Below are 20,222 nucleotides of genomic sequence, written 5' to 3'. Positions count from 1 at the left end.
ACCCACAGGGACACAGCACCTTTCTCCCTGGCTCCCCCTACCCTTTCCTCTTCTTTTATTCCCTCACATGGTGCCAGCCAGCTCTCTATTCTCCTAAGGGTCTTCTGTGTCCCAAACCTCTAAGAACTTTAAAATCTGAGGTGGAAACCCGAGAAGCCTTCATCTTGCTGTCCTGACTCCTGCCCAGCAAACATGGGGCCTCATAACTTTTTAACCTAAGAGTTCCCAGTTCCTATTTCTCCTGAGCCATATTCTCTCTGGGTCTGATTTTCCTAAGCTCTATGCCTTAGGGCCTTTCTGTACATCAGCCCACTTCACTACCCGGCAGGACCTGACTACATGCCCACCAGCCAAGGCCCATCACCTTCTGGAAATTCTTCTTATGCACCCAGACTCTATCATCAACATGAAGGTCTTCTCCCAAAAGTCCCCTCCACTTTTCACAAAGCAGAGACAACCCAGCACAAAGAAGCTCACTGTGGGTGCTAGGCCTAGTGGGGAGCTAAGATGGGGCTGAGAGACAGCACCAGTGCTGTGTGAACAGCACTGCACAACCGTTCCATAAAGCCTACTTAGGACCCACCCACTAAGCAGAGATCTAGGCTGTATGAGTGGGAAAGAGGAATAATGATAGATCTCCCCATTTTGAGCAGTCCCTCCCTTAACACAGGATACAGGCTGAGTGGCCTGCCTTCACCCTAACTCCCTCACCCACACACACAGGCTCCCACAGGCTTTTTTTAAATTTATTTATTGAAAACAAACATCTGTGCGCTAAATACAAGGTCCTGCTCCCAGATGGGTGGCAGGAAGGACAGGAAGCTGGATGGGAGAACGACGACAGCTTGAGGGGACAGGGAGGGAGCAGTGGACCCTCTCCTGGCCAGCAAGCCCAGCTTCTCCATTTCTGCTATTCCACCTGGGCTGAGGCAGCCACATTCATGGCTTCCCATGGGTAGCCTAACTTCTTCACAACAGCAGAGGGAGGCTCTTAAAGCAAAGTAAGTAGGCAAGCTGCCCAGTCCCCAACTGCAGTCAGGGATGTCCACAAAAAGACATCTGTGCAAGATACTGGCCTGGGTAGAATTGGGGCCGCTGCAGAGTAGGGTCATAGGAAGCTTGGGGCAGCCCATGTCACCCTGGGAAGGTGGATGGCGCTGGGCAGGGTAATGGGCTGGGCCAGGACCCAAGGCTTTAAGGCAAAGCAGGGTGAGGGTATGTGCAGCCCAGGGCCAGGCCAGCCTTTGGCACAATTTGGGGAGGGTGGTAGTTGGGAGGAGGGCAGGAGCCCTTTGGTCCTGAACCTGCCTTTTCAGGGCCTGGCATGTGTGACTAAGGGCTATAGCCACCACAGCTGCATCCCTGATGTGGCTCTTGATGGTCAGCAGAGTGTGTCCGTGTTGAAGGAGAGCTGGGCCTGGTGGAGAGCAGAGGAACTGGGTTTGGGAAGACATCTTCAGCACCCCAGTGGGAGCTGAGGATGTTCACACTGTACCTGACCTCTGCCTGGGACTGGAGTTCCCCTAAGCATTCTCTCCCTACTAAGCACTCTTTGATGTCTGCTCCTCACCCAGTGTGATAGCCACAGTCGTATCTCTCCCTAGTCTCTGGTTTCCCAACTCTGACATGGGGTCTTCAAAGATTCCAGTGTGTTCTGGGCTCTGCATTTGGTTCCTGCCCATTCCAATTTCCCCCTACCCACTCAAGTCCCTCTCTGCTCCACAACTAGAAGCCAGTTTATCTTCAGTTAGTTCCCTCACTTGTGCCCTTCAGCCTGAGCCTCTGGGTGGCCTAAGCAACAGCGTGGGAGATGCTGACACTTACCCGCTCTTCCTCAAAGCTGATGAGCCCCTCATCCTCTGTGTCCAGGTCCTCAGGCTCATCAGCCACCAGTGCCCGGAGCTCTGTGGGTGCAGGGCGGGGCCTCAGCAGGCTGAGTAGTCCAAGGGGGGATGGCAAGGTTGAGGGTTCAGCCTCTTGCTGCTCCACATTGTCACTCTGCTTCTTGGCAAAGTTCACAAACACCTGTGGACAGGTGTGGGGGTGAAGGTAAGTGGTGCAGGCAAGTCCAAGAAGACACACCCCCTTCCATGTAGCACACTCACATTGTCCAGGGTGGTCTGACTGACTGAGTAGTCCTCGATGCCCAGCACACCCACTACCTGCTCCATCTTGCTGAACACTTGAGCCAGAGAAATATGCTCTGACTTGAGCTGATATTGCACCTTTGTATGATGCCGTTCCTGGGAGGAGATCAGGGAGCTGTGGCAATCAGGGGCTACCAGAGCAGGGCATACCCTCACCCTTACTCCATTCCATCACACCTACCTTGAGCATGGCCTCTGGGAAGTTCCGGTTGAAGAACCGAACTACATCCTTCACATTCTGGCTGCTTTTGGTCCTTACAGTGATCATGTAGCCATCCCCAAACCTGGTGGGACATAGGTGCGGCCCAGAGCCTTGTGACTGACGGAACTCACCCTGCATGGCCTGACAGAGCTCACCCCTGCACAGTTTCTGCACCCCTGTGTGACTCACCTGTTCTTGAGGTGCTGGATGCTGCCCAGGCAGCGCAGTCGTCCATTCACCATGATGGCCAGTCGTGTGCACAGAGCTTCACATTCCTCCATGCTGTGGGCAGACAGCACAGGCTGGCACCAGAGGGATTGCCAGAGGCCCATGAGGGGTTGGGAAGAGGCACACCTGTGTGATGTCAGCACCACTGAACGTCCTGTCTTGATGAGGTCCAGAATGAGGTTCCAGAGAAAGCGCCGGGCCTTAGGGTCCATGCCAGTGGTGGGTTCATCCTAGGGCAGGAGTCAGTTCAGCTAGAGACATGGCCCATCCAAGATGGTTCTATCCTGGCTTACCAGGAAGCAGAGGAAGGTAAGGCACCTTCCTCTCCAACTCATAGAAAGACCAAAAGGGTACCTGTCTCCCAACCCCTGAGACTTACTAGAAAGATGAAGGCAGGATACCCAATGAGTGCAATGGCTGTAGATAGCTTCCGTTTATTGCCACCACTGTAGGTACCAGCTGGCTTGTCTGCATACTTTGTCAATTCCAGCTTCTCTAGGGCCCACCTCACCACCTGGCAGGGACAATATGAGGCATGGACTTTGCCTTATTAGACTCCCACCAGCACAGGCCTGCCGCCTACACACACCCACCAGCTAGCTCCCGCTCACCCTCACCTGTGCTTCATCCTTCCAGGGGATGCCACGAAGCCGAGTGTACAGCTGCAGGTGTTCACGAGCTGTGAGCTCATCAAACAGGGCATCAAACTGCGGGCAGTAGCCAAGGCTCTGCTGTACCTGGAGCAGGTCCTTGAGCACACTGGGGACAGAGGGTGGTCAATACCCAGGGGGATATGTTTACCCCACACCTGCCCTCCTATTCCCTGGGCGCACGGTCATCTCATCCCTCAATCTACACACACACACACACACACCTTTGCACCTGAGGGGCAGGGTCACCAACTCAACCCCCTAGCTGTGCACCTATGGACAGCCACTCAACCCCTCACCCCTGCAGCTGTGTGCCTAGAAGCAGTAACACACAGACACACACACATCCATGCCTCCCTCCAAGTATATCCTAAAGGGCACAGTGACCCCACCTGTGTCCATTGACAAAGGCCTCGCCCCCTGTCGTGCTCTCATCACCAGTCAACATCTTGAAGGTGCTGGTCTTTCCTGCACCATTGACACCAAGGAGCCCAAAGCACTCTCCAGGGCGCACACCCAGGCAAAGGCGGTCCACTGCCAGGATACGGCCAATCTTCCGAGACTTGTACACCTGGCCAAAGAGCCTTTCCACTCAGCAAAGGATGGAGGCCCCTGCCTTGTGTGGCTCCATCCCATTCCCACCAACTTTTCCACATCCCAGAGCCCACCTTGGTCAGGTTCTCAATCTTGACCATGTCATTGTCAGCATCCCCACGGAGCACTCTCTGCCGCTCACTGGCCACGTCTACGTCATCCTCCACAGGTTTAGTAGACACAGGCAGGCGTCTAGGGCAGCAAAGTTGGCAGGAGCTGGCCAAGCAACCAACCCCTACCAAGGGTCCCTGCCATCACCTAACATTCTCTACTCACTGTGGCTGCCGCAGGAAGTTATATTGGCACATGATGGTGAGGAAGAATCCCACGAAGCCCTCAACTGTCATGGCCACTAGTCCACGTGTGACAATGTCCCACTCAAAGGGGGACTTCATCTTGTCAAACTGGCCTGTGGAACCACTGGTTCAGGGCCTGAGAGCCTCAAGGAGTCCTAGTCATCCCAGCACTGGAACTTAGGAGCTGAGGGCTAGGCATGCTGCTCTGAGGGCCTTGAAGGCCTCCACTGTCCACCCGTGCCAGACTTACCAATTTTGGCGTAGTATTCATTGATGTACTCATTGTAGGCCATCTCCATGAGTCCATGGCCGAGGTTGTAGTTAGGGAAGATGAGGAAGCAGCTTTTCAGGTAACTGTTGACAACCTTTAGATCCTGGGGGACAGACACAGTTCAGCAGTGGTGCCCCAGGCTACACCCTGCTGCCCGTTCAGCCCCACATTTACCTTGTCATGCTCAAAAAGCTGCAGAAGGAAGGTGGCCACAGTGGCTGTGATGCCAATGAAAAGATTGATAACGATGAGGAACACATAGGCTGAGCTAGGGACCTCAAACCAGAAGGACGCCGGGTACATAATGGGTGTGATGGACCACCTGTAGGCAAATAGCAGTGGTCACAGGGTATCCCTGGCCACACCCATGCCTGTCCACACCCTTCCCCAGCTTACCCATAGAGCAGAAATAAAGAAAGCACTGCTGGGAAGTTGGTGGGTGATGTGTAGGCCGGGAGGTCAAAGACAAATAGGATGATGACACAGCAGGTGGCTGGGACCAGGTAATTGAGCTGCAAAAAGGCAACAGCAGATGGTGAGAACCGGATGTGAGGAGAGGAGATAGGGACAGGAAAGGACCATGCGGAGGCACACCATGTCCCACACGTAGTTGGCTAGCCAGTAGATGACAGGGTTGCACCCGCTGACAAATTGCAGGTGTTTGGCCTTGGTGGATTTCTCTGCAACGAGGAAGACCACGAAACTGGCTGGCACGAAGGACATGGCCACAATGATAAAGATGGCGATGACTACATCTGTGCCCTGCAGTCTAGAAGAGAACAGCACTCAATCCCAACAGGTGGTCAGAACCACAGTAGTCCTGCTTCCCCCCCGCTCCCCTCAACCAGCTCAGTCGACCTCACTTACAGGTAATCCAGGGAGAGGCTAGCACTGGTCTTGTTCATGGGGTGGTTGGTGACAGTGATGCCTGCACACAGGAAGGACAGCATTAGGCCCATGCACCCACCATTCTGGCTCAGCTGCACTCTCTCCATCTCTCAAGCCTGACCCTCCTCACCATAGGCTGCTGGATTTCCCTTGCTTTTGGGCAGGTTTGCACGCAGGATAGCATTGTTGAGGCTGTTGAGGTAGGTGGGCATGCTGTGGTAGCCCTTGTTATTGTAGAGCACCTGGAGAGGGACAAGGGGCTCAGAGACTCACAGGCTGAGAGTCACTATGCATAGGACCAGGTCCAAAATACCCAGGGAAGGAACTGACCTGGGCCACCCTTCGCACTGCAATCTTCCGCACCATAGGTGGGGCCCGGGCACCAAAAGATGCTGGGATAGACTTCTGAACATTACCAAAGGTGATGGCTCCGTATCTGTATAAGACAGGAGGTAGGGGCAGTTAAGCAAGGTAGCCATCAAGCCAGGTATCCCTTGTTCACAGCCACTCCAGGATGACTCACCGGTGTAGCCGGAAACGGTCAGAGGTGAAGAGCAGGTACTCAGAGACATTATGGCCAGTGATGTCAGTCAGGATGTCACCTGTGACCACTGTCATCTGGGGTGGATGCCCACCCACACTGCTGGGGCAAGAAAAGCCTGTGCCCTGTGCAGAGCAGGTACAGCGGATGGGCTCATGCACTAGGTGTGGCAGAGAAGGCGCCGACGTCCATGTCTCTGTGGGCACAATGCAGCACAATGAGATGGGTCACTCATGGCTGTGGCCCCAGCAGCCTCCCACAAGGTAGTACCTGGTCCAGTAGTAGGTGACAGGGAAGTATTCCAGGCGTGCATCGAGTCCTCCTCTGAGAACATGGGTGAGTCAGAGGGGGCAGGCGAGGGTGGGGGTGGCACGAAGTTGGACAGTGGCAGCCCCTGTGTGAAGGACTCCAGGCACATGCTGTCAAAGAACCGTGCAGCCAGCAGGCGGGACTCTCCACTGCTCAGGTTCAGCGTGGGCCCCAGGGAGCCATTGGCAGGAGACTTGAGCACACAAGTGGCACCCACACCAGAGGGCAGCCGGAATGTATTCACCAGCTGCTGGGGGCTGGCATCAGGTGACAGCCGTAATCTAAGGGCACGGCAGTGAGTTAGGAGCTGTTACATCTCAACTCTTACCCTCCTTTGTGCTACAGCCCCAGCCCATGGCCTCACCGGTACTCCTGGCGCTCCTCATTGGCATAAGGAATAAAATTGCCACGGGGCTGGGTGTAGTTGTGGTACTGAGAAGGTGACAGGACCAGTGGAGGCAGGTCACCTGGTGGGAGAGTGTGAGCCTGGGCAGGCTCCAACTACTGGAGACTAGCCCCCAGATCTTCATTCTCTCTTCCCAACACAGAGAGGGCCAAGCAAAGGGGTATGATTCCCCAGGAGGCAGCGCCCTCTAATTAGCCCCTGAATAAGGTTCAGAGTATGGGGAGAGGGATGGAGGAGAGTTCCCAAGGGCCAGATAGTAGCCTTACCAATCTCAGGGACAGACAATGCTACGGTCATGGCCACACAGACAAAGAAGGCAGGCAGCAGGATCTGAGAACACAGGGCCTTGGAGTTTCGGCGAGCACAGTGGAAGCGCTTCACCAGGAGCCCATGGAACTGTCGTATCTTCAGCCACCAACCCTCTAGCTTGAGGCTGCCCCGGCCTACCCGAGCCAGGGCCTCCATTTCTGCCTCTGTGCAGAGAGTCAGGGGTGAGCAACCAGTTCCGTGCCACCCTTCTGGACCCTCCCCAACCTCCCCATTAGCTTCCACCTTGTAAGCTGACATTGTCGGAGTCCTGCAAGTTGTCAAAGAGGGGACGGTAGTCACCGTAGACATCAGCGTAGCCAGCGCCCTCATCACCGCGGGCAGAGCCCACAGAGGATGCAGACTGCAGTGATGCCTGGGACTGTGCCAGCTCTGAGCATCGAGCCAGGTTGCCAGCTTGACCCTCCACAGATGTCAGGCCCTCTGTCCCAGGTAACACATCCTTCCTGGACTCCTTCACATCTGCAAAGAACAGAGGCAGTGAGGTTGGGAGGGCTTGGGGCTATGGCACTCCAGGACAGCTCAGTACTTTAGTTTCTACTGCCCACCCATGACACCAGGCCCTGGCTTGATCCCAGCTTCTAGTTCATATACCTGTTCACAGGTAGATTATTGGGTACCATGCCTTCCACTATGAGCCTATACTGGTATCGCTTTCAGAATCGAAGAAGCAATATCCCCAGGGGCACTTTGTGGGTACTCTCACCAGCCTCACTGTTCTCCAGTGACTGGTCCTCTTCAGACACCTTGAGGAACACCTCCTCCAGGGTTGTATCCATCAGCCCAAAACTGCTCAGATGCAGTGCGTCCAGGCTGTGCTCTAATTGCTGCAAAGAAGCTGGGTGAGGCCAGTGCCATAGAATGTAGGCAGGGGTGTCCATCTTTCCTACGGGCTCACCATGTCCCCAACCACCAAGTCCAGCCCTCACACCTGGAAGAGGCGCTCAAAGGCCCCCTTCTTGACAGCCTCACTGGGCAGGATGTAGGAGAGTTCAGTGCTAGTGTCTGAGACCAGCAGGGAGGAAGCCACATGCTTGCGGATGAACTGGGACACCTGGGGCTCTGAGCAGCTGCTCAGCTGAGCACGACCCGGGGGGCTGGATGACAGCCCTGGTTCTGGGAAGGAAGGGGGAGCAGAAGGGGATTCATAGGAGGTTGAAGAAGGATGACCTTCAATGGGAACCTAATGGGCAAGTCATGCAGAGGCTTGGAGTTGTCCAAGCCCACCAGGTATCCTGATGGGTCCTGATGGAGTGAGGGTGAGGATGCACCTCTCCTAGGTAGGGAGTCACAGGGTAGGAAGGTGCAGAGGCTAGCTCAAGTAGTCTCAGCACAGACCTTGGGAGGTTCCAGGCTCTGCAGGCCGCTTGACCAATGTGAGGCGGTACCCATCGCCATAGGCACCCTTGAGGAAGAGGGGAGAGCCACAGCATTTGAGCTTTCCATGGGAGATGATGGCAATGCGATCCCCCAGCAGGTCGGCCTCATCCATGTGGTGGGTGGACAGGAGGATGGTGCGGCCTGGTAGGTACAGAACCAAATAAAGTGAGGAGCAGGCAAAGATATCCATACCCACTATGGCCAGCCTGTCATCCTGCTCACCTGGCTTGTACTTCAGAATGAGGTCCCAGATAGCACGGCGAGCATAGGGGTCCACACCAGCAGTGGGCTCATCTAAGATGATGGCTCTAGAGCCACCCACAAAGGCAATGGCTACTGAGAGCTTGCGCTTCATGCCTCCAGACAGCGTCTGTACCAGTGAGTGTCGCTTGTTGGACAACTCTAGGTCCTCAATCATCCTGTGGACCCAATAGGCAGGCAATGGATGGGAGGGTGATGAATGGGGAGTTAATGAACAGATGGGAGGGTGGTGAATGGAAAGCAATAAAGAGAAAAAAAAGTGATGGGCAAGAAGGTAAAGAACCAGAGTGACAGACGGAAAGGTGACATATGGATAAGACAGTGACAGAGAGGAGGGTGGTTTATGGGAGGGATCAGACAGGAAGATGATGGACAGGAAAATGAGGGTCAAGAGCAGAGTGATCGCAGACAGGAAGGCAATGGATGGGAGGGAGACAGGCTAAACAACAGTGGACAGGAACATGGAGAGCTCTCATCTCATCTCATCCCCACCCCTTCCCCTGAATTCCACAGTAACTGACTCTGCTCACATCCACTATCCCATTCACACCATGCCCTGTCTGTCCCCTCGCTGTACCCACTTGTCCATCTCTTTTCGGATCTCCGCTTGTGCCATGCTCTTAAGCCTAGAGTAGAACCAGAGGTGCTCCTCCACAGTGAGTCGGTCAAAGAGCACATTGTGCTGTGGGCACATTCCCAGGTTCTTACGGATCTCATCCATCTCTGTGCGGATGTCGTGCCCATAGATAGTGGCTGAGCCCGATGTGGGTGGGAACAGTCCAGTCAGGATAGACCTGGAGTGGGGAAAGTAGAGTCACAACCCACCATATCCAGAGGGAACCATATCCCTGAAGGCTAAACTCTGTTCCTAGACACTCACATGGTAGTGGTCTTGCCAGCTCCATTGTGGCCTAGGAAAGACACCACCTGATTCTCATAGAGATTGAGGCTCAGTTTGTTTAAGGCCAGCTTCTTGTCATTCTTATAGACCTTGGTGAGCTTGTCCACACAGACGACCAAGGGCAGGTGGGTGGGCTCCTCTTCCATACCTCGTGTCTCCTCTGTATCAGGGCTAGGTCAGTAGGATGGGGGCAGCACTAAGGCTACCCAAGGCCCCCAAACCCAGCACCCACCCCAGTCAGCATTCTGACCCTAGCCTCACCAAAGTGCCGGCTCTCCATGGCGCAGGCCTGGTCCTCCTCCATAACGCTGAGGCGTGGTGTGTGTGCCCATGGCCAGCTCCACTCCCAGGCCTCTGTTCGCCCACTGCCCAGCCAATAGGACTTCTGCAGTGGGAAGTACCAGGGCCGGGGCAGCCCATACATACCTGGGAATCCAGGAGGCGAGAGGCTGATCAAGGGCCTGGAGGTGACTATCTACCACAAGGCCAAAGGTGACTATCTACCACAATGCCACCCGGAGGACGGAGGAAGCCCAGTGACCTTGTCCCACCCCAGATCCCTCCACTGGTGGGCCTGTACCTGGGTGAACCGCCTCAATGTACCAAGTGAGCACGCCATAGACCACTGTATCCACCATAAGCATGGTGACAGCAAGAAGCAGGTTGAAGTCATCCCCTTCCACTGGGGACTGGCTGAACGTGTGCCACTGGATACCCACACCTGCCACTTCATACAGAGCAAAGTACTTGGAGCCCAGGCCAAAGGCTGTTGTGGACATCAGGGACTACAGAAAGAGGGGTGTCAGTAGGTGGGCTGGAGATGGACACCTACTGGCCCTGCCCAGCCACAATCCTCACCGCAATGCACTTCTCGAAGGCAGTGATCTTATCGTGGGCCACTTCCTCTCGGATTGCTACATACATGTAGGGAACGTAGCTCAAGAAGTAGATGATGCCACCACAGGCTGAGGCCAATTTAGCCTTAGAGTATAGCACAGACACCAGGAAGCTGGAGTGGAGACCACATAGCTGTTAGCCCCAAAACCCCTGGCTCTGGGCCTGCAGCCCACGTGGTCTGCCCCTGCTCCAAGTAAGGGCCTGCCTATCTTTGGGGGTTTCCCAGCTCCCTGCAGCACTCACCAGAACATGATAGTGGCCACAGCATAGACAGCAAGGAAGAGCCAGATAATGAGTACGTGGCTGTGCATGAGCACCTGGCCATACTTGAGGATGGCAGTTAGAGCAGTCACTGAGATGGACAGCTGCACAAAGCCTGTGATAAACCAGGCCACCCAGTGCACAGCATTGTTCAGGCCCATCGTCTTCATCACCTGTGGTGTGGGACAGCATAGCTACCTTGTGGCAGGGACCCAGAGAGGACAGACCTGTACTGCCCTCCCCACAGCCTGCTGGAAGGGGGTCTTGCAGCTGGCCAGACTCACCTCCTTGAGCCGATGTTCCTTCTCTGCCACAATGTGTTGGATAGTCATGGCCACAGAATAGACCCAGGAGATCACCATGCACAGTGGCATCATGTGCTCGATGACAAACAGGAAGCTGAGGGGAAACAGGTGTGAAGTGGGGCTTGGGCCTGAGACCCCCAAACCTCTGTAGGCCAACACTCACTCATCACGGGTGTAGCAGGGATATGGAAACATCTGCACGTAGTTGCCAGGTTCCACCACGTCATGCCCCACAAATGTGTTGATGATGGCACGCTCCATCATGTCTGTGGGTGGAGGCAGTGTTAGGGCAAGGCCAGCCACGACTCCCATCCCATCTGGGCTTAGCCTCTCACCTTGAATCCAAACAAAGCCATAGAGGAAGTAGAAGCGACCACCCGTGTTGGGCCCTGGGCGCCAATAAGCACGGCGGATCTCATTGGTTTTCTCAGTGAAGCTTGAGTTCTGGCGAATCTTGTAATGTACGTGTAGAGGGAGAGAGCCATCCTTCCGTGTCTGGAAAATCACGCCTGGGAACAGGAGACTGGTGGAGTGTATGGCCAGAGAGCATGGGTGGGACATACTGTAAAGTGAGTACTCCAGGAGTGGTAATAGGACAGATGAGGTGTCTTAGGAAAAGCTGGAGCATGGCTGAAGACTAACAGGGGGATGGGGCAGAGCCAGCATGTGAGTGTGGGACCAAAGGGAAACAGGCTAAGGAGAATGGGAGAGATTTGAGAAGACATGGAACTGGTGAAGAGGTTTGGGCTAAGGAACAGAAAGATAACAGGGCTGAGTCAGTGAGAATGTAGGTCTGTAGAAGACACAGGACCTTGTGGGAGGAGGGAGAGAAACTCACTGGCAAACACTGTGACGTTGTCCTGGTACGCCTGGTTGAGGGTGTAGTTGACAATGCTCTCCTCATCAGGAAAACCCTTGAAGATGTCTACACTCACCTGGAAAAAGGGCTATCACTGGAGCTAGCCCTGAAAATGCCGGGGGAGACAGGGTCATAGGGCTCACCCACAATACCTTGGACATGAACTGGATCCAGCCACAGGCTGCATTGTCAATTGTGTCCAGTTGTTGCAAAAGGACTGTGCCATTAGGCAGTGAAAAGTTGTCCTGGCGCAGGGCAGGTGGCAGTTCCTCCAGCGACAGGTTCATTGCTTCAGGGTGCAGCCGCAGATCAGCCACATACTGGGGTCAAGAGTTGAGTTCAGGGTGTGGCTCACACCTTTCAGCTCTAAGCAGAAGAGTCCACCTAGGTGCCCAGCCACCTTGTCCCCACAGCACCTGCTGCAGCCAGTGTAGATGCTGCTGCAGCCTCCCTTGCTCCAGAAAGCTTCGAATCTCTGAGGAGATGTTGAGCCAGACCTGGGCGTAGTGTGTCACATTGCCCACAAAGGCAAAGGTCTCATTGGCCTGCAGAGAATGAAAGCTTGGGGCACAGGGCTCCAGGAAGAATCCAAGCCAGTCTGAGTCCTCTACATTCTCATATGCCCAAGGGACCAGGCCAACTCCTACCCTTACTGAGGCCAAACATCTACCCAGAGGTTTCTGTATCACCCTTCTATAGTATCCACATGAAACTGAAAAGACCTCCTTGAATCCCACCACAGTAGCCACGCATGCTTTCCCAACTCGTTCCTCCTATCCTTCCACATGCCCCTTGAACACCTGATGTCTGGTCCTCATTCCTCCCAAGGACACCTCCAAGGTCCAGGCCTTGTCACACCCATTTCCAGCCTTGGCTTACACTGTTCCAACAAACCCTCTCCCCAGGTTCCAACACTCCTTGCACCCTGTTCATTTGATGCTACTAATGTCAGGGGTGGGAGTGGAGGTCTCTAAACATAGCACCCTGGCCCAGCAAGCATAGTAAGTGGCAGGGGACACTCTAACAGGACCAGCCAGTCTTTCCAATGCATCTCTGCAGAAACATTCCAGAGTTGCCAACAGAAAAGCTGCCAAGTGCCACTATACCCCCAGCCCTGAAACTCCCCAGGCCAGGCACACAGTATCCAGATTTCATGAAGTCAAGCTCAGCTCTTACCAGTCCTACATGGAGTCCTGGGCCTGCAGAGCCCTCAATCAGGCTCTTGCTGGGCTTGTGCTCCTGCTGGAGAGACAGGCACAACCCATGACCCAAATGTGCCAGACACACACACCTTGAGGATGACACGGTCAGCTTCAGAGCCCGCTGGTGCATACAGGATTTTGGGGTTGCTGGTCATGAGGTGCACAAGAAGGCCCAGGTTCCGCTGTTCTTTGCTTGTGAAGCCCAGGGAGCTCATGTTGCCCCTCCGAAGTGCTTCAGGCTCAATGGTGCTGGCAGAGACAAAGCACCAGGAGCAGGGCAGGGATGTTAGGACCAGCGGGATGGGACACTTGGGATGGCTCAACAGGAGCCCAGGCTAAGGTGGGGCTAAGGTCAGGTATGGGGTGCACTTAAATGTAGGGCCAGATATCAAATGGGACTCCAAAATGATCTGTGCAAAGGGGCCAGGCAATGGGATCAACTCCCCACTACCTGTGACTTTACTCCTCCCTATCCCTTTGCTGCCGACCTACCGGTTGTTGCCACACAAGATGGGCTGCAGGCCAGCCCAGAGCTGCACAAAGGCTGCGCACTGGCCTTGCAGAGTGTCAGGAGAGGCAGGGGTGGCAGGTGGTTGGGTGACCTCCTCAGTGGTGATGTTGGGACCTATGTTTGCCCCTGTTCCAGTGCTGTTGGCCACTCCACTCAGGCTGCTAGCTTGAGATGCAGGGCCCCGGCCAGCACAGGCACCTTGAGGCAGCAGCAAAGCAAGGGCTGACAAGACATCCACATCCTGTAGAAACTTCTGAGCATCCAGCAAGTCCCCTAAGAGTGCCTGCAGGCTCTGTGGGGACGGTGCCTGCTGCTGGGGGTCTGAGATGTTGGAGGCATCCAAGCCCAGCTGAGGAGAAGACCAGACATGTGAAAAATGCAGGCCAGGAGACAGGGTGAACTGGGTTGGAGGTGACCCAGGGAAGTGACTAAGATCAAAAGTGGAGCAGTGGGGATATCAGCAGGGGACAGTGCTTGGGGAAGATGAGAGAGGATCTGCAGTTTGGGAAGTCTTGGCCAGGGCTAGAGGTATAGCTGGGGGTGAGAAATGGAAGGGAATTGAGGCCTGAAATTGGGTAGTGGGTACCGAATGCTCAATTATAAGCCATATTATGCATGGCCTGGGAGCAGCCTCACACCCTTAGTCTCCAAATAGCCCCAGCACCTTCTCCAGGCTGGTCAACAGGTTTGCTGGCCAACTGGCAGGAAGGCCCTCACCTGCCGGGCAATCTTGGCCATGTCCAGTTGGTTCCGGAGCTCAGTGGCCAGATCACTGAAGCGCTGGGCCCGAGCGGTAGCCTGCCCACTGCAGATAGCATCCCGGTAGCTCTGCAGATCTACCTGATGACCCTCAGGCATGGTAAGAATCCGTCCCAGCTCCCTAGAGCCTGGTGCACAGGTGAGCTGCTCCAGGAGGGCAGGAGCCAGCAACCACTCCTGGGGGCAAGGCACCAGGGACTAGTAAAGCCTACATACCAACCAAGAAGGCCCTAAGGTAGCCCAAGATACTTCCCTGACCAGTCACTGTGCTGGCTTTGTCCCCAGGGTCCCCAGTGCTGTGGGAGCACTTAAGTCATCATCCTGCCTCCACTTCCCTACGCATACCACAGAGCCTCAGAATTTACGTGTAACTAAGGAAGAGCCTTTTCTTCCACCCATCTCCCAGGGACAGGCCCCTCACCTCCATTTGGAATAGAAGATTACCACCCAGGTGGCTCCAGGGCTCCTGCTTCCTGAGGAAACCCAACTTCCTATCCAGGTCAGGCAAAGGACCAAAAAGCAAGTGATAGACCTGTATTGTGAAGCACCTGGCTCAGTAGTGGCTCCAGAGGCCTGAGAGGAACTCAGGCATCCTTACAGCTCCCCACCTCCCCCAACACTGCTGTGACCTGGGGTCATGGGAAAAGCAGAGGCTACCATTGATACATATTCCACCTCACCTCAGAAGGGTCCACACGGGCAGCCAGGAGGGCCTGTGCTGTGCTGTTGGGAAGTGACAGGTTCTGCATCAGGAAACGCCAAAGGTCCCTCTGGTCCCTGGCCACCGAGTCCAGGGAGAAGGAAGACACTAAACAGGCAGGAAGATGGGACTTAGGGTCTGGCTCTAGCTGGGGCTAAGATGTCCCAGATAGTCTCTAAGCAGAGCTACCAGTACCACCCTGGGCCTGCTTAAAGCACACAAGTAAGGGACAATGTGGTGAAGAACAAGGGCCCAGGGCCAGAGGCAGGCTATGACCTAGAGTGATGAAGCAGGCAGGCTTCCAGTGACAGTAGTGCTTAGGCCCTCCCCCAAGCCATCCCCATGCAGGGAACACCTGCAGGTCTGGCTGCGTGGTTCTCCCAGGTGCTGGGGCCAGAGCTAAGGGCCTCCAGATGTTGACGCAGGGCCTCAAGCTCTGAGCCCAGGCTGGGTCGCACTGGGTCAAACAAGTTGCCCTCCTCCACGACACGATTGAGGCGTTCCAGAAGCTGGGTGACCCTAAAACATCATAAAACACCAGCTGTTGGTAAGGGTAGGGGTAGCTGGTTCCCAAGGCATGGGGTAGGGGCACTCACGTGGAGTTGGCATACTGCAGGAAACCAAACTCATCACGTTGGCCATCAGGGCAAAGTGATTGCATGACGGGCAGGATGCCGGCAGATGTCAGTGGTGCCGCGGTGTAAAAAGCTAGTAGGATCAAGAATGGGGAAGATGGGGGCCAAGAAAGATGTTTAGAGACAGTCAGGAAGGAAAAGCAGCTTTAAGCAGAATAGGATTGGGGCACAGAGCATTTGGCCACCAGCTATGCTAAGGCAAATGACTCTGCAGGTCAGAGGTCAGGGGTCCACCTGCCATCCCTGTAACTCCCAGCACATCCCTCCTTAGCCTATGCAGTGCCCAAATGCCCCATCAATCCACCTCCCCACAGAGACAAGGTTAGCACCTGAGGTACCCCTTAGTAGTGACCTCTGACCTCTCAGACCAACTGGTTAGCAGAGTGAGTGCAACAGCCCAAAGGAGTTTGAAGGGAAAGTTTCAGGTCATCAGGTCATTGCAGCCTCATCTCAGGCTAGCCCAGGCTCAACCCAGAAACCTCACCCTTAGAAAGAACAGCCAGATGACCTCACAGATACCCTGCCAAGAAGATACTCCAGTGGCTTGACCAAGGTGCCAGCTATGGCCCAGGTGGCCTGGCCCTTCACTACCCTCCACCACCCGTATCATAGTCCACCACCCAAAGTCATAAGCCAGCCTGTCCTGACCACAGGCAGGGGCTTCTATTGGACCCAGCTGCTAGGAGGCTGTTAATGCAAGCAGTAGGGGTGCTTAAGCTATACCAGGAGGACCTGCCAGGCCATCCATGGCTGCCACCTGAGCCAGCAAAAAGGAGATGGCTGCTCACTTACAGACTGCATGCAGGCCGGGCCGAGGAAGACAAGAGACCATGCAGGGTGGGGGCAGGTCAAAACAGAACAGAGGAGACTAATGAATGCATGGACCCTCCAGAAACAGGCACCACTGTCATTCATGGCCACAATGGCCGGCCATGCCCTCCACAGACTAGCCAAGACATGTGGTCAGGACAACATGGGGATAGGGCACTTGGGCCATGGCCTCAGGAAGTCTTGGGATTGGGGACACACTCAGGCTGACACGTGCACAGAAAAGACTCTTATCCCTCCCTGCCCACCCACATGCCCAGGCAATGCCTGCACCTCACCTTCCTTCACAGAGATGGTAGGCTTCTTCTGCCGCAGGCCCAACAGGATGAAGAAGAGGACAAGCGGGATGAAGATCTCAAAAGCCAGGACCCACTGGAAAGGGTGGTCCACATAAGGCTATATGCAGTCTGTCCACTACCTGCCCAGGGCTGGACATGATGAACATGTCCTGGCCTAGGCTCTCCTGACCTTGAAGGACCAGCCAAGCCATGTGCACCCAGTGGCCATGAAGGATCAGCACAGGTTTCTCAGGTCCAGCCAAGATCCTAGTCCCTCCCAGTGCACCAAGATGTTGAATGCTGTGTGATACCACCCAACTGGGTTCCCTATCCTCCACCCTAGACTGTGCCTGCCAAACCATGGACCACCTATCCTCTGAAGAGGTCAAAAGCCAGCAGGAACAAATCAACCAGATTAAGACCAACTCTAACCATTTACTTGTTTACCCAATTCATCTTCTCCCTGCCAACCTGTTGGGCCACCTGAGTGGGATTTTGGAGCATACCTTGGCCACATGTGGTCTCTGACTGCCTTGAGCCCTTACATGCACCTCTCCTCTCCTCTCCTCTGCTAAAGCACCCTTGTAACTTTGTACTGGACTCACAGAGATGAGGCCTAGTGTGAGCAAGACCTAGCCTATGACCAGGGCCCTGGGCCTCAAGCCAACATGGTCCCTAACCTCTCAGGGCCAGGTTGTCAGGGTAGGCCAGAACTACCAAAACCCTGGGGGCCAGACTCAACTCCAGTGCCACCTAGAAAACAGGGTTTTACCAATTCCTGCCCCCACCTTAGCTTGGGAGGAAGGCCAGGAAACATATCATGAAGCTCCTGCCTCTGAGATCATAGGAAACCACCACTAGAGCAGTCCTCTTCCCCGGCTCTGTACTATCAGGCCTCTTGAACCCTCATCACCATTGGAAGCAGACTCTGAAGCCCCTCCCAGGAGTGGTGTAGGGCCGTGCCCAGTCTGTCCCTGGCTGTGCCCACTGTGCTCTGACAATAGCTCTCTGTGATCCAGAATACCCTGCTGTGTGTCCATACTCCACACCCGCCTCAGCCTGTGCCAGTCTCCTTTTTAGCCAAGATGGAGTCCAGGGCCAGCTGAGGATTATGTGCACCCAAGGATGCAAGACAAATGTATTTCACACATACAGAGTGGCTGGTGACAGGGGCCATAGCTCAAGAGACAGTCCTACCAATGCCTGCCCTACCATGGGCACCTCCGCCCTGCCCTGGGCACATCTGCCTGAGTACCTGTAGCACAGGCTAGGCTGTCTCTCCTATCACTATAGCAATGGCTGTGCATGAGCTGCTGGAAGAATGAGTCCTGGCTGGCAGGTGGAGGGCAACAGAGGGGCATCAGGTTACAGGCTCACAGCACAGGTCCAGCAATACCTAGGTGTCGAACCTGGGTGACAGCAAGTGACCTAGGGACTCTGTCCCTTAAGACAAGTCCAGTGCTTCCACCCTGGTCCACTGTCTCCATGTTCACCCTGGGCGTGAGCAGCCTCGTGCTTGCTGTGGTGGAGGGTTGGGGGGACACAGGTGATATCCAAGTGTGATGTTGGGGTCTTCCAAAACAGCTACTCAATACTGGTGGTCCTCCTAAGGATGCCAGAGTAGACCCGTGCCCCACGTGCAACTCAACAACAGGACAATTGAGGCTTAGTACTTGGGAGAAGGAAGCAGGAAGGGCAAAAGTCCTGAGGTCTCCTTCCAAATCATAAGCTTTGCATAGGTGCACCCCCGAGCCCAGCAAAGACTGTCTGCCTGCTGGCACCTCACTGTGGCCATAGGCTAAGGGTCTTCACTGTGGTCTAACTGGTCTCTGGGAATGCTAAAGAATGGGAACCCCGCCTAGCAGGCAGGGATCAGTCTTAGGAAAAAGGCCATTGCACCTCCACCTGACTGTGAAATCACTGTGCTCTTCTCAGAGCCTGGTGTGATGCTATCTGATGCAGGAACTATGTTTTAGCCTCTGCTCCCAAGCCCTGAATGGGTCTTCCTGACAAGCAACTGAGGCATGCCTACATCCTCACTCTGTGTCCCTTTCTCCAGTGACTCAAATGCTGGAGTCACACGTCTGCTCCTTCAGATCCCACACCAGCCAGTTCCAAACAACCAGGACAGAGAATGTACCCAATCCTGGCTATCAGCCAGGGCCAGGTGCCCACAGGAATCTTGCCAGGCCATGGTGATGATTGCTACCCACCCTGCCAACAGACCAGAGTTTCTTATTATGCACCTGAAGTTCTCAAAGAAGAACACAGGAGGAGTGTCGCTGCCCAAGGAGTCTCTGGGTATGAGCTGGATAGGGTCCTTCCTTTAGGTGCCATTCTGGAAAATCCCAAGAGCCCACAGATACTCTTGCTGGCCCAGGACTGGGTGCCCTTGCCCTCCCAAGGACTGGGATAAAAACCAAGGCCAACGCCATCTATGCCCCCTATCCAGCTTCTCACCCAGGATTCCTACCCCAATACTCTTATGTGCTGGCTGTCCTAGACAGGTACTGAGAAGCTCGCCAGAACCCAGCCCCCACAAGGTCCGAGTTAGAAGAAATTAGAGGGGCAGGCAGCCTCAGGAGAAACTGGCCCTAAAGGACAAAGAGGTGCTGGAATTTGACTGGGTCTAGCCGGTACAAAGAGGACATTCACAGGGATGAGAAAGCAGGAGGGTTGTGGTTATGGCAGGCTGGGTTAGGAAAAGAGATGATGGAAGGAGGAGAAGACGATAGAGGAGGTGGAGGTTTTGGAGGGGGAGGAAGAGGAGGAGGAGGAGCAGTAGCAGTAGCAGCAGCAGCAGCAGCAGCAGCAGCAGCGGCAGCGGCAGGGCGGCGGCAGCAGCAACAGCAGCGGCGAGGGCTGTTTGGTACCAGTTTCAGCCTAAGGTGCCTGCCCAAGGGCAGAAAGAGTATCGGTAAACGAAATGAAGAGACAGGTCCCTATGGGAGCTCCAGAAGCGGTGCAGAGTCCCTAAGCTGAATGGTGTGTCCCAGCTAGCGCTCTGTCCCGGGAACCTGGGCCTCGTTGGAGCTGAAATCCAGGGACCACCTGCCCCAAACCCAGCCTGCCAGGGAGCGCTGAGGAGGGCGCCGGCCGGTGACTCAGCCGAGCGCTCCGAGTGTCAGAGGACCAAGGCACCGCCGAACCCTCTGCCGGAGCCCCGGAACCCTGCGGAGGCAGCGGGCTCCGTACAGGGTCTCCGGTGGAGCCCTCCCAGGGTCTGCGCGTGCCTGGGCACTGCACGCGCAAGTGAAGAGCGAGCGCATCCGCAAATTGGGCGCACGGCCTGCGAGCCCCGGAGGGCGGGCGAGGGTCGCTCACCGGGCTCCGGCGCTTCAGCGTCACGTTCTTCCAGAGCAGCAGCTGCAGCTGGTGCAAGAAGCCCATGGCCGGGCCGCGCTCTGCCGCCTCAGCGCCGCGGCCCGCTCCTCTACGCGCCCCACCCGCGCCCCACTGCCCGCCGCGCAGCTCGGCATCGGCCGCGCGGGGGCGGGGCGCTCGTGCGTCCAGGACCTGCTCCTCTCAGGCTCCGCCCCGGCGGCCGCGGCTGCTGAGACTCACTCTTGCGCCCGCGACTGCCGCC

General features: G+C 55.5%; 1 protein-coding gene across 1 annotated transcript; it reads right to left on the bottom strand.

Annotated features, from left to right (window-relative positions):
- Positions 1 to 738: 738 nt before the first annotated feature.
- Positions 739 to 20,097, bottom strand: Abca2 (ATP binding cassette subfamily A member 2). Its single transcript, XM_055600131.1, has 48 exons — positions 19,961 to 20,097; positions 16,637 to 16,730; positions 15,492 to 15,603; positions 15,251 to 15,414; positions 14,876 to 15,003; positions 14,617 to 14,727; positions 14,154 to 14,372; positions 13,418 to 13,785; positions 13,015 to 13,174; positions 12,140 to 12,268; positions 11,876 to 12,043; positions 11,703 to 11,799; positions 11,200 to 11,373; positions 11,028 to 11,130; positions 10,844 to 10,958; positions 10,542 to 10,732; positions 10,260 to 10,410; positions 9,982 to 10,186; positions 9,663 to 9,827; positions 9,381 to 9,561; positions 9,082 to 9,294; positions 8,462 to 8,658; positions 8,198 to 8,380; positions 7,791 to 7,975; positions 7,566 to 7,686; positions 7,085 to 7,321; positions 6,799 to 7,005; positions 6,491 to 6,593; positions 6,088 to 6,407; positions 5,800 to 6,013; positions 5,607 to 5,712; positions 5,407 to 5,518; positions 5,256 to 5,316; positions 4,983 to 5,157; positions 4,785 to 4,900; positions 4,563 to 4,710; positions 4,368 to 4,491; positions 4,098 to 4,230; positions 3,896 to 4,013; positions 3,620 to 3,798; positions 3,195 to 3,336; positions 2,957 to 3,091; positions 2,704 to 2,807; positions 2,539 to 2,631; positions 2,329 to 2,431; positions 2,106 to 2,243; positions 1,825 to 2,025; positions 739 to 1,417 (listed from the first exon to the last, which is right to left on the bottom strand). Exons 1-48 carry the CDS (start codon positions 20,024 to 20,026, stop codon positions 1,382 to 1,384), a joined length of 7,305 nt encoding a protein of 2,434 aa, XP_055456106.1. The 5' UTR covers positions 20,027 to 20,097; the 3' UTR covers positions 739 to 1,381.
- Between the last annotated feature and the right edge of the window lie 125 nt (positions 20,098 to 20,222).

Source organism: Psammomys obesus, unplaced genomic scaffold (assembly GCF_907164565.1).
Source record: "Psammomys obesus unplaced genomic scaffold, mPsaObe1.curated_primary_1811, whole genome shotgun sequence".
NCBI lineage: Eukaryota > Metazoa > Chordata > Mammalia > Rodentia > Muridae > Psammomys > Psammomys obesus.
The sequence above is the reverse complement of the archived record's forward strand: the minus strand, read 5'-3'. Positions and strand labels throughout refer to the sequence as shown.

Bases quoted from the DNA above. Each gene is read 5' to 3' on its own strand.
- Abca2 (XM_055600131.1), bottom strand. From the start codon at position 20,026: ATGGGCTTCTTGCACCAGCTGCAGCTGCTGCTCTGGAAGAACGTGACG. The intron at 15,604-16,636 runs GTGAGGTGCAGG...TGATCCTACTAG, and splicing joins TACCATCTCTGTGAAGGAAG to CTTTTTACACCGCGGCACCA. The intron at 11,374-11,702 runs GTGAGTTTCTCT...TCCTGTTCCCAG, and splicing joins CAACGTCACAGTGTTTGCCA to GCGTGATTTTCCAGACACGG.